The sequence below is a fragment of the Mytilus edulis genome, chromosome 4 (assembly GCF_963676685.1).
Source record: "Mytilus edulis chromosome 4, xbMytEdul2.2, whole genome shotgun sequence".
NCBI lineage: Eukaryota > Metazoa > Mollusca > Bivalvia > Mytilida > Mytilidae > Mytilus > Mytilus edulis.
In genome coordinates, this window is record NC_092347.1 from 47,671,072 (window position 1) to 47,683,652 (window position 12,581).

The window sequence follows — 12,581 nt, forward strand, 5'->3', positions numbered from 1 at the left end:
TTGTCATTATCCGCGTTTTCAATAAGTTTCAACTTTTTATCCAAATTTAAAGAAACCCCGACATATATGTAAATATATATATATTTTTTTTTTATTTCGGCTAATCATCTACTTGCACTGATACTGGTGTTGTTTGCTTTTTCATGATATGTGAATGAGAGTGGAGTATAAGGAAAATGACGATAGTCACCAGTTAGAATCTCAATACTGGGAAAAGTGGCACAATCCACAGGCACTCGTCTCAGATTAGTTTACCTAATCGGAATGACTACCTTTAATCCACATCGACTTTCTTCGTATGACCTACATCTTCGCTAGCCAAGGGTTACGATCAACTCCCGCTCTCTTCCGTGAAGAGAGCGGGAGTGGATCGTAACCCTTGGCTAGCGAAGATGTATGACCTATAACTATTGCGTTTATTGTTAATTCTGTGAATATGCGTGACATATTTGTCACTGGACATTTAGCAATAAGCAATACTTGAATAAACAACACGATGACATTTAAAACCCTTTCATCTTTTCATAAGTAGTACTTTTAAATGATAACCACGATGACAAGCAGATCAAACAATTTCTACGTCAAATAAACTTTCTACAGCGGAAGTAAGATGAGCGATTTGATCAAGAATGAGGGAAGCCTATCCAAATATTAAAAGACCACATTAAAAGTCAATAAAATACACGAAATTTAAATTGAGTCTCAGAATTGAGTCACTTTGACAACATAAACCTTCCCATGTTTACCTTATGTATTACTAGTATTAAAATGATCGGACAATAAAATCACATAGCAAAAACATCAAATGAGTCACATTTTTTTATTGTATAAACACAACCTTAGTAGATATGATTTATTAAAAATATACAAAATATAATAAATAAATAGAACACACAATCAGTAAAAAAGAGTATTTCAAAAGACTAGATATGTATAAAAAATTCTACAACTGTCGTAAAAAAGACAATTATAGGTTTAATGAATAAACAAATGGATTTCGTTCGAAAAATAATAGGAACTATGATGAAAAGGACTCGGTAGGGGGTAACTCCAGAAGACAGCATACCCCCAATGACAAAAAATAATGAAAACAAAATGAAAAAGCCAAAATTAAAGATCTATTTTGTTATAAACGTTTGCACATAAATGCTTTTTTGCAGAAAATACTTTGTAACTATGTCAGGATAATGTTTAAACCATGGAAGAAAACGTTTGTTACCATTATATTAACCAAAAGTAGTTTAAATATATACAAAAGCTTATATCATAAGTATATATATATATATTTAAGTAAAATATACTTGCCAATAAATGATAAAGACATTATCGTTAAACAAAGATATCATAAAAAATTCGAACACAGGAAATGTAATTGTGGAAGAAAAATTAACACGTTTGAAAAAAAATCACAGTGGTTTGGATTTTCATTTACCACAACATGTGTAAGTAATTGTGACAAGAAGGGTAATTGTTGTAAGTGTCAGTTTTGATCCCATCGGCAATACTCGGGTGCCTCCGCTACTCTTCTTCTAGATCGGCCGAGTTGTGACGAATCAGTCTTGGTCGTCAGTTATCTAAAGTGTTTTGATGACAACGCATATTCTTTCTTTTGGTTTTATTGCATCGTACAGTTCCGAGTACATACATATCAAATACTGACTGTCTGATTCTACATTTTGTATTTTGTAATATTCTGCGTATTTTGGAACATGTACTGGATAAATCGTTGGGTAAGGTCCTAATTTCTGATATTCGAGTTTCATCGTTGACACCATACTTGGAACCCTTATTTCCCACGTGATTTCAATGGTGTGATCGGTTTCAGATACTTTTGTAAATTTAAAATTGTTACTTTTGTCCACAGCTGGTTGTTCTGTCGTTCTAACAGTAGGCGTAGGAATAGTTTGAGCCGTGTTTTCAAAATTTTTGCAAACTGGTATTTGATAAGATGGACCGCAAGTCAATCCGCCTCCTTGAATATTCCAAATAGGCACATTCTTAAGATGCTCAGGGGATTGACACATGCCATTTACCATATACCGGAAAAAGGGTTCTGATGCACTGCGCTCCCTAATCCAATCTTGTAACCATTTGATTTCGCAGTCACATCGAAGAGGATTTCCATATAAGAACATACTTTTCAAGGCCGTAGAATTGGCAAATACGCATCTATCAATAGTTTTAATGCTATTTTGTTGCAAATTTATTGATTCAAGACTTTTCTCTGTGCCATACAATTTAGCCTGTGTTAAAATCGAAATAGAATTTCTTTCAAGCATCAAATGGCTTAATCGTCTATTGAATGTAAACTGTAAATCAGGAATTTCTTTGATGTCTGTTCCACCTAACTCTAAAACAACAAGATTTTCTAAATACTGAATTGTTTTCCACAATTCAGCTTCATCAACAGTCGTATCGGTTAAAATAAGTTTTTGCAGTTGTTTTAAGCCGTTTACACTATCCACTGTTAGTTTAAAAAGTCCTGTGGAAGATTTGCCGTTTTCATTCCTAAGATCTAGCACTCTCAGTCTGATCAACGATAAAAACGTATCTTTATTAATTGTGTCCAACGTGTTGTAGGATAAATCGAGATTTTCTAGTTTATCCAGTCCCTGTAAAGCCCCTTTGCTTATCGTTGCAATTTTATTGGAATCAAGATTAAGAGTATTAAGGTCTCTCATATTAAAGAATAATCCATTCGGTATGGTATTCATTTTGTTGTGTCCGAGATTTATCTTTTCCAACTGTGACCAAGAAGTCGATGCTAAAGGACCTAGTTTTGTTTCGTCTAAATTGTTCAAATGTAGTCCAAGTACTTTTAAAGATGAACCAATTCCATCAAAGCATCCTGGATAAAGTGTCTCAATTTTGTTATGAGATAGCACTAACTCTTTTAAGTTTGTCATCGTTTGGAAAGCCCCGTATGGAATGTTTTCGAGCTGCATATATACAGCATATAGTTTTTCAAGATACTTTAAAGGTTTCAGTTGTTTCACTGGAAATTCTCTCATTGGCAACCCCTCTAAATGGAGTTTTGTCAGTTTTGGCAGCCGATACAAAAATAAATCATTGGAAAATACGGACACGTCCATGTATTTTAATTCTAATGTTTCCAGGTTAACTAAAGTGTCGATCATTGTATTTTGTCTGTTCATATGTGCTTGATTGAAATGACGTAATGAAAGACTCTTCAAGTTAGAAAGTCTTGACATAGCACTGTACGGTGGGGATATGGTCTTATCCCCATCAATTGATAATTCTTCCAGGTAGCTTTCCAATCCTTCAAACGCTGTGTCGGAAACTTGTGATATCTGATTTTTACTAAGATCTAGTCCTTGTAATCGAAGTCCTCTGAATGCAGTAGGAGGAAGAAATGTAATTTTGTTGCATGACGGACATTGGGCGCCGTTCGATAATAGAACTGGGTCGTAGCTATTGCTAAGTGTGAGTTCAAGAAAAATTTCGTCTGATGGTTGAAACTTTGGAACGGACGTAAGACTTTTATCTCTGCAGTTAATTATTCTTCCTTTTCCGATTGGTCCATTTTCGCAACTGCACTCCTCTACTGGACATGGCAAATCTGCCTTTAACACTGTGATCACAATACAATAAACGACAATCTTCATCATAAGTTTCATGTTTCTGTAAAGTAGAAAAATGGTACTAATTACTTGATAACACAAACAATCCGTCCGTTATTTTACAATCAATTTTAGACTATGTGTTACACATTTCGGAAATAGTTCATCCTATAAGCGGAAACACATTTCTCCTATGATCGGAAACCCATTTCAATGAACGACATATTTGGATACGTATGTCAATCAATTATTTCATTATTATTAATCTAATGGGACTCATCAATGACGTTTGAACAGAAAAATTAAATGGCCATAAAAGGTACAAAGTTGAAGAGCATTGGTGGCAACAAAATCCGAAAGGTTTTGCAAAATGCAGCTAGTGCGGTTATCCGGGGTAGAAAAAAACCCTTTGCATTTGAAACAATTTAAAGACTTGTAAACAGTTGATAACATTATAAATATGAAAACATGAGTGATTCTGATATATATATATAAAAAAGAATCATTTCAAACGCAGCATACATATTTTGCTAAAATCCATTGTTATTGAATGCATATATGTTGAGTTGTAGTTGATTAAATTATGTACAAATGCAAAAATTTACAAGAAAAATGCGAAAATAAATTAGAAATGAAAGAAGTGGATTAAAGCAAGAATTTGTATATAATATAGTAATCTTACTATACCGTTGAATTCCTTGATTAAAGTATATATTTTGCAGCTCTATTTTTTATATAAGAGTCGCGCGTCTATAACAACCGCAAAGCGTACCATATATATATTCGTGCACTTGTTTAATAGGATATCAATGAAAACTCAATTGGTGTACTTGGGCAACCTATAAAAGCTTAACCTCAAAAATGCGTATCTCTTTGACCTGTCACTTTTAGCAGGAAACCTTAAAGATGAAGGTATGTACTGAAGTGAAAATCAAACGTTTAAAAATAGTTAAGACCAATCTTATAGTACATCATTTTGAATTTGTAAACCCTTAAAAATTGTCTGAATAAGTATTATCATTCATTGAATCGGGTTTAACACTTTCTGAAAGAGAAAATTATAATGAACAAATCGTGTATACTTCCTCTATATAACAGTTAAAAAACAAACGAAATAAAATTATAAAAAAATCAGAGATTACTTTATGGTTCTCCACTATAAAAATCTGAGCTCTAAACATTTTCCTATTTGAAAAATCCAGTGTCGGTAATTTCTTAAAAACACAATTTTGATGAAATACACAGTCACGCTTAAAAGATCAGATATACTACTTTATTAATGATAGCAAGGATGTATAACTAACATATATACGTCCTTGATGATAGCTAGTTTCTTTCAAATAAATAGCTATCTTTGTTATTTAACAGTTGTCTTACCTTGAGTTACCTGTAAATTGCTTTCTTTTATAAACTTGTATCTCTTATAACTTTTACAAGTGGTAGTTTCCTGTATGTGTCTCGTTCTAGTTTTCAAATATTAATAAACATGTTTGCGGTAGTTCAATGTATAAATAGTTTTTTCAACTGACATTTTCAGCCTATTAGATCATCGTTCTACGCCCACTTATTCTTGTTCTGCAAATAAACATGCAGTAGGGTTGTCTTTAAACATCGATTATTTAATTCCGTACGTTTTTTTTTGTAAAACCAATTAAGCTTTTACCTGTCTTTCCCTTTAAAGGTATTGTTTATCATTCTAGAATGTTTATATTTCAATCTGTGGTATTACAAAATTTATTTTTTACGTAATTTGGCGTGGTTTCATTTGGTGTTCAATCATAAACATTTAAAATTAATTAATTTACTGGAGCGTTTTATGCGATTTATATCAATTGAAACCAAGACGGATGTAGTTCGATTAAAATATTTTCATTGTTCTAAACACTTCAAACGGTCGATCATGATGAAATGTGCGTAATTCTTGAAACGGCGGTAATATTTCGAGTAATGTATATCCTCATGTAACAACACACACACACACAAAATCATGATTATCGTCACGACCAATAATGATCATGTGTTCATTTTCATTGGCACGATATTTCATTTTTTTTTTTTAAATTCAAGATCCGTTCATCCAGGTTTTAAACGTATTTGATCAAATTAAGAAAATGAATAATCATAAAACCACAAATATTAGAAAAACTAAAAGGATTTAAGTGAGAAATATTTTATCATTATTTTGATTACAAAAATCATATCAATTACAAATTGTGGTTCAGATTTGAATTACAAATATTTCGATTTGATGAATAAAAAGATATCGAAATCTGATCTGTCGTTTTAATATCGGGTCTGCATTAATTTGAGATTATTTATTGGTGTGACTCAGGTGACACGAAGAAATTTGCACTCTTTGTAGATTTCGTCAACACAGGTGTGTCTATACCCAACAAATAATTGAATATCATCGAATTTGAATACAATGAAATGCAATAAAGGTATCCCGTTGCAAGGTTACTACCAAATATGGTTAAATAAACATTCTCGGTTATGCATTCTTATTCAAAGCTCGTGATACAAGACATTTTGTCATCTGTGTTACACCCTGAAAGAAATTATAAAACATACGTTTAGAAGTCGTTGAATTCCATTTTTTGTTGATATTGTAGATCTATGCAATTATGCTGGACATCCAGCCTGCATTTTTCCCACAACGTGCATTTATTTAAATCCTTTTGAAAAATGATCGTGTTTTTTTGTGTGTGATGTAATTACAAAAAAAAAAAAAATTAGCCAGGCTATTGCGTCCATCATGCGTCTATACTGCAAATGGGTTTGAAAGAGCCTTCAGTTGTTTTTTCATATATATATATATGTAATATATGCATGACATTTTAACACATACGGTAATACCGACTGGAGGACCAAAAGTCACCTCATGAGGGAATATGATCATCCTAAGCCCCTGCTACGGATATATGGAAATTCATCAAAACATTAAAAAAAAATATTCTGCTACGTGTGGTGTTTCAATAGGCTTGTTTTTATACCGTATTAAAACTTTCTGTTGCCTGATTTAAAATTAAATCAGCGCATTTTTTCAGACACTATATATAGTATTTGTCCGAGTATACAGTTATTGCCTACAAATACAGTCCCTACATTGTAGTCTTGACAATTAATAACTCTTTTTTTGTCACAAACCATGGCCATATACCTCTCAATGTATTTCTTTGTATTTTAAGCATAGAATGGCAAGAATAGCCAGTTTCTACATTAGCCGATGTATTTCTTATTCTTTTATGTTTTGACCGATGATAGATTCATTTAGTACAGTCTATGCTCATGGTTTGTTTTATATTGTTTTAACTGTTCATGTTTTTTGGTCGTTTAAAATACCGGTATATGCTTTCAATGCCCTTGAAATACAATCGTCAAGCACATTAGAGAAAGTAAAAAGTGATGAATAAATATTTGTGACTTTAAAATCTCATCCTATACGTGCCAGATGGTAAAACAATACAAACAATGCAGTAGGTTATATTAAATATTTCATTCCAATGCCATACAAAATAATCGTCAAGCTCATTAGAGAAAGTAAAAAGTGACGAATAAGTATTTGCGACTTTAAAATCTCATCCTATACGTGCCAGATGGTAAAACAATACTTTATACAGACAACAGACAATGCAGTCAGTTAAATTAAATATTTTAGTTATGTGATATGTACACTCACCATCTTTGTCAGGGGTAAACCTTGGCATACCTATGTAATGAACGGAAATATTTAATGATAACAATTACCTTGGACTTTCATTCAGATCAGGCATATCCATGTAGAAATATAAATGTGGTCTCTACTAAAATACAGATGACATTTTTACAATATTACAAATCTGTTCATATTTTGTCACGTAGAAGTTACTTGACATAGTTTCGACACTTTTCAGCTGTACTTTAGAAGACCGTCGTTGCCTGCTTATACTGTGGTAAAATTTGCAGCTTTTATGAAATATAAAAACACAAATTTTCTCTTGTAACGAACGCCACGAAAGCTGAAACGCTTCTCCTTATATAGAAATAGTCAGAAATATATTAATTCCAGCTTTATCCGGTATTTGTATTTATTTCCGTTTCAATCAAAAACTAACTGCATGGCCACCTAAATTGTTTATAAAATATACTATCAAAATCTTACCAAACCTTTAAACATACATACTCACAAGGGATAGTTACGATACTGTTGTCAAGTCCTTAAACAGGTTTTAAAACAAATAACATTGATTAATTCTTAAACGATCTTTGCATTGGAAAAACTGAATTAATTTATTCTAAAACCAGTTGTTAACATAAAAAAAGAAGATGTGGTATGATTGTCAATGAGACAACTGTCCACAAGAGACCAAAATGACACAGACATTAACAACTATAGGTCACCGAACGGCCTTCAACAATGAGCAAAGCCCATACCGCATATGTATATATAGTCAGCTATAAAAGGCCCCGATATGACAATGTAAAACAATTCAAACGAGAAAACTAACGGCCTTATTTATATATAAAAAATGAACGAAACACATATATGTAACACATGAACAAACGACAACCACTGAATTACAGACTCCTGACTTGGGACAGACACATACATAAATAATGTGGCGGGGTTAAACATGTTAGCGGGATCCCAACCCTCCCCTAACCTGGGACTGTGGTATAACAGTACAACATAAGAACGAAATATAAAAATCAATTGAAAAAGGCTTAACTCATCAGATGGACAAAAATACAAGTGAACGTGTTAGCATGATACGAGTTATATTCTTCTCGTCTTATTTATGATAGCATGGCACTAAACCCTCTTATGAGAGGGTTAGTGCTTGATTTTTCAAGTCACGAAGACTTATTGAGTTCTGGCTCTGGCATGTCAGTAACTACTTGTAGTCCTTTTTGATTTATGTTGATCTTGTCATTTTGCTTATAGTTTCTTATATTCTTACATTGGACTCTGACTTCTTTCAACCGGAGTCTTACTGTGCGTATTGCTGTCTGTTTGTTTATTCTACATCGGCTTGAGATATAGTGGGAGGGTTGATATATCACAAAACATGTTTAACCCGTCGCAGTTTTGTTAAGCCTGTCCGAATTCAGGAACCGCGGAACCTTTGTAAGTCATTAGTATATTTTTTTTTTATTATGGTTCATTTATATGTTACGGATTTAAGTGTTGGATCCATTTTGCTTAACTTTCGAATACATTATTATTTAGTGGTCGCTGCGTTGACGTCCCATTGGTTGCCTTGGGCTGTTTTCTACTCTTTGATCGGGTAGTTGTCACTCTGAAATAAAGTTGTCAAAGACATTTGTTGTCACTATCAAAGTTTAGCACCAAAAGCTTGACCAAAGGAGCGATTAGAGGGAGATTAGTGTTTACAAAGGGATATGACTCAAATATTATTTTCATAGAATAACAGCATTAAACCTTTGCTGTGTTTTCAGTGTATTACCATTTACAAAAGGCGAAATAGAGATAGTACACGAGTGAGAAGAAAGAAACTGGTTGTTTTAGAAGGCACTTTCTTTTAAGAAATCAATAGTACCCAGTCGAATTCACCTACTCTATACTATACTATTGGTTAAGTTGAACGTCTGATCAAAATAAATTCAATGCCTGAATTCATATTTCCACCCAAGAAATTTTCGATTTCTCTTGAGGAACTCATATAATACCTTTCCAAACTGCACTATGATTAAAAATTTGCTTATTCCCATGAGAGTCCACCAAAGTTTCCAGAAAAATAGGATATGATTATATTCCAACTAAGTCCATCAAGTTTTAAAAAATAAAAGCTTTCTTGTCGCAATAAAAATTTCTTCACAAACGTTGACAATTTTCTGTCTTAGTAAACAAAAAACTTTAAAATAGACAAGCGAATCAAGTCAAGAAAATGCCAAACTCTGTTTCTTCATTTAATTGATAGGATGTAGTATTTCCAGACACGCCATTACGTGGGCTAAATTCTAAAGATACTTTAATGTGTCAAAATTTTTGACATAACCTTAGGTAATCTGATGAAGAAATCATTACGAAAACTAACAACTTATGAGTCTCATTCCACATCTGTACATAAACAATCCCAAAGAACATAATTTAATGGCACATCACTCAGCTCACAGCGGTAACTAATTCATTTGCGGTAAATTATTTGTGAACTTTTCTTGAAATAGAACTCTCTGATAGATATAAATAAACTAAATGATCAATTATTACTATGCTATAGACACAACATAAAAAACTTTTAAAAACTTCCGGATTTTTTTTTGATCGTCCTTAATAATTATTTTGACAAACTGATAAGACTGGTATTTCAGGAGCAGATTGTTTAGTGATGATCTACCATCAAAACGAATGCCAATTCAGAAACCGGAAATATACAATGCATGCATCAGCTGCAATTGATAATTGAAAATGTCAAAACAGACATTTTAAAAATTTATATAAAAAAATGGAGACAAAATTTGTTGAGAAAACATAGAATAGAACTATTTTACTATTTAATTTTCGGGGAGGGACACAGGCACTTGTCTCAATTTCTATAAATCTTAACATAACACAGGTTAATTGAAAAAAGACAAGTGCCTGTGGGAGGGGGATTTAAAAAGAGCGTTGGTAAGCAGGATGAAAATGAAAATTCTGCACAAACTTCAGGAAATGTAAATTAGTGTGAAAAAAAAAGTGAAAACAAATTTTCACGCGAAAAAAAAAAGCAATATGGTTTTCGCTCATTGTTGAAGGAACTAAAGGTTGCATGAAATTCTCCAACACACTAAAATATATGTAGAACTGCGCCGAAGATATTAGCATGTGGTCTCTTATTCGAATAACACGTACTTGTGATGCTGTTATATTATTAAAGGAAACTTCATTATGCCACTGCATCCTGACGTGAAAAATCGCCAAACACGGTCGTTCTCGCTTAGTTGACAAGTATGTACATTCTATATACTTTGGCATTTCAATGGTGAGAAATCGGAAAACTAGCTGTAGCGTACGATAAAAATGACACCACCGACAATCGTATCGTTAAAAATCCATTTCTGTTAGGGACATACACTAATACATGTGTTCTTTGTGTTGTAAATGTGTCGAAACAATAAATTCAAACTAAAACAAAATAAAAACAGTTATACGTACTTGAACATATTATCATGTAACTTTAGAATTTAAGTCAAACGAAATAAAATTGAGAATAGAAATGGGGAATGTGTCAAAGAGACAACAACCGACCAAAGAGTTAAAAAAAAAAACTGAACACCAATAGGTCTTCAACACAGCGAGAAAATCCCGCTTTCGGAAGCGGACTTTAGATGACCCTCAATCAAACATGTGTACTAGTTTAGTGAAAATGGACCTCATACTAAACTCCTAAACATATTAATACTTAAAAACATACAAGACATATACAAATGCCAGGGCTCTCGACTTGGTACAAGCTAAAAAATTGCATGTCCAATTGAACTTGCCTTTATTTTCATAGGAAAGGTTATTTGACATTTCATCAAAGGAAAGCATGGCCATCTACTCATTGATCATAGCATAAATGTCTACTGTTTATGTTCATACTGCATTTGTTCATGAATGAACCAAACATATATTATCCTCATGCATTCAATCATAGTGCACCACAATTGACATCCGTCGCCTCGAGTAACAAGATATACAAACATGACACTGTATTAAAATACTGCAAGTTTACGTAAAGGCGGGATGCAAAGAGACGATGTTAAACCCAAAGTGAACTCATTTCAAATGTTTGCTATCCAAGTGAACCGTTAAACAGTAAGTCAGTTGTTCAACTCTCACTACACCCTCTTTTTTCTCTATCTATTTTTGGTGTTTTAATTTTTTGTTAGTGAATTAAAATGTCTTTTAAACAATTTTACTTATTTTAATGTGTTAACGATGAAATTAAAAGATAATGTATAAATCTCAAGAATATGATATCGTCCTGAACATGCATGAAATATTTGCCACTGGACCTAAAGCAACAAACAATAAATCTACCTTACGATTATACAATCATTTCAGTTGTCAGCACGTATAAACTGATCGAATGAATAGGAGCAAGAATACACCAATTAAGTAAAATTCGGTTCAAGTTAGAAGTAAATTTAAACAAATAAAATGATTTAAATACTGGAGAATGAAGAAGTTAATTCCCTAAAAGCTGGTGGTTTCACTTGCGGACAAACACAAACCGAAAGGATACAGGTGCTTAAAATTAACTCTAGGGAGGAAACAGATACAACGAGACTCAGAAAACATGATTTCAATTGGTAACTTGTGTCAGTTTTTGTTCGGAGAACGTGTCGTGTGTTATGGAGGTTTTATTCGAAAAATACATATCTGGTCTAACTACTCATACGATCTGGCCCGTTTATAACCAATTGAGTAGACACAAATGATCATGGCCATACGCCCATGATCTAAATACACGTATGGTCCGGAACATATACATTATGGAGTTATTTCTCTTAAACATGAGTTTTGCAAGTGTAGAGAATTATCAATGAACGATTATGTAAAATTTACCCGGGTCACGTTTTAAAAGAAACAACATTACAAGCAGATGTGTGAAGTCGTTAGGAGCTAATATAAAAATAAGAACTGGTACATGAATTATTGCAAATAGGATAATTATTCACAAGGACCAAAGAACAAAAAGTAAATTATGGATTTTGCACAGACGTTCAGCTATGTGTTTAACTCAGATCTGCAAGTTATGGTCATTGCGGCCCTGTTACCGTGTATTGTTTTAAGTTACAATTTATGACTAAAATCAGCTCAGACTCACTCATGGAAACAACATCTGATACACAAATTTGATAACTCCTTTAGACATTTGACTGATACATTTGCTCCCAATAATGACGACATCAGTATGAACAATAAAGATATTTATCCTGATGAACTGACTTAAAATTTAGCTAATACTTTCAACGAACACTGACTTTCCTGGATCTTGATATCCATATCTTTAACGAGAAGCTTAATACCAA

The 12,581-nt window shown here is 32.8% G+C and overlaps 1 protein-coding gene across 1 annotated transcript; it reads right to left on the reverse strand.

Annotated features, from left to right (window-relative positions):
* Nucleotides 1-804: 804 nt before the first annotated feature.
* LOC139519840 (carboxypeptidase N subunit 2-like) lies at nucleotides 805-5,509 on the reverse strand. The gene is made up of 2 exons (XM_071312115.1): nucleotides 4,959-5,509; nucleotides 805-3,642 (listed from the first exon to the last, which is right to left on the reverse strand). Exon 2 carries the CDS (start codon nucleotides 3,636-3,638, stop codon nucleotides 1,575-1,577), a length of 2,064 nt encoding a protein of 687 aa, XP_071168216.1. The 5' UTR covers nucleotides 3,639-3,642; nucleotides 4,959-5,509; the 3' UTR covers nucleotides 805-1,574.
* Between the last annotated feature and the right edge of the window lie 7,072 nt (nucleotides 5,510-12,581).

Excerpts from the sequence above, each read along its gene's own strand:
- LOC139519840 (XM_071312115.1), bottom strand. The coding sequence starts at position 3,638 with ATGAAACTTATGATGAAGATTGTCGTTTATTGTATTGTGATCACAGTG.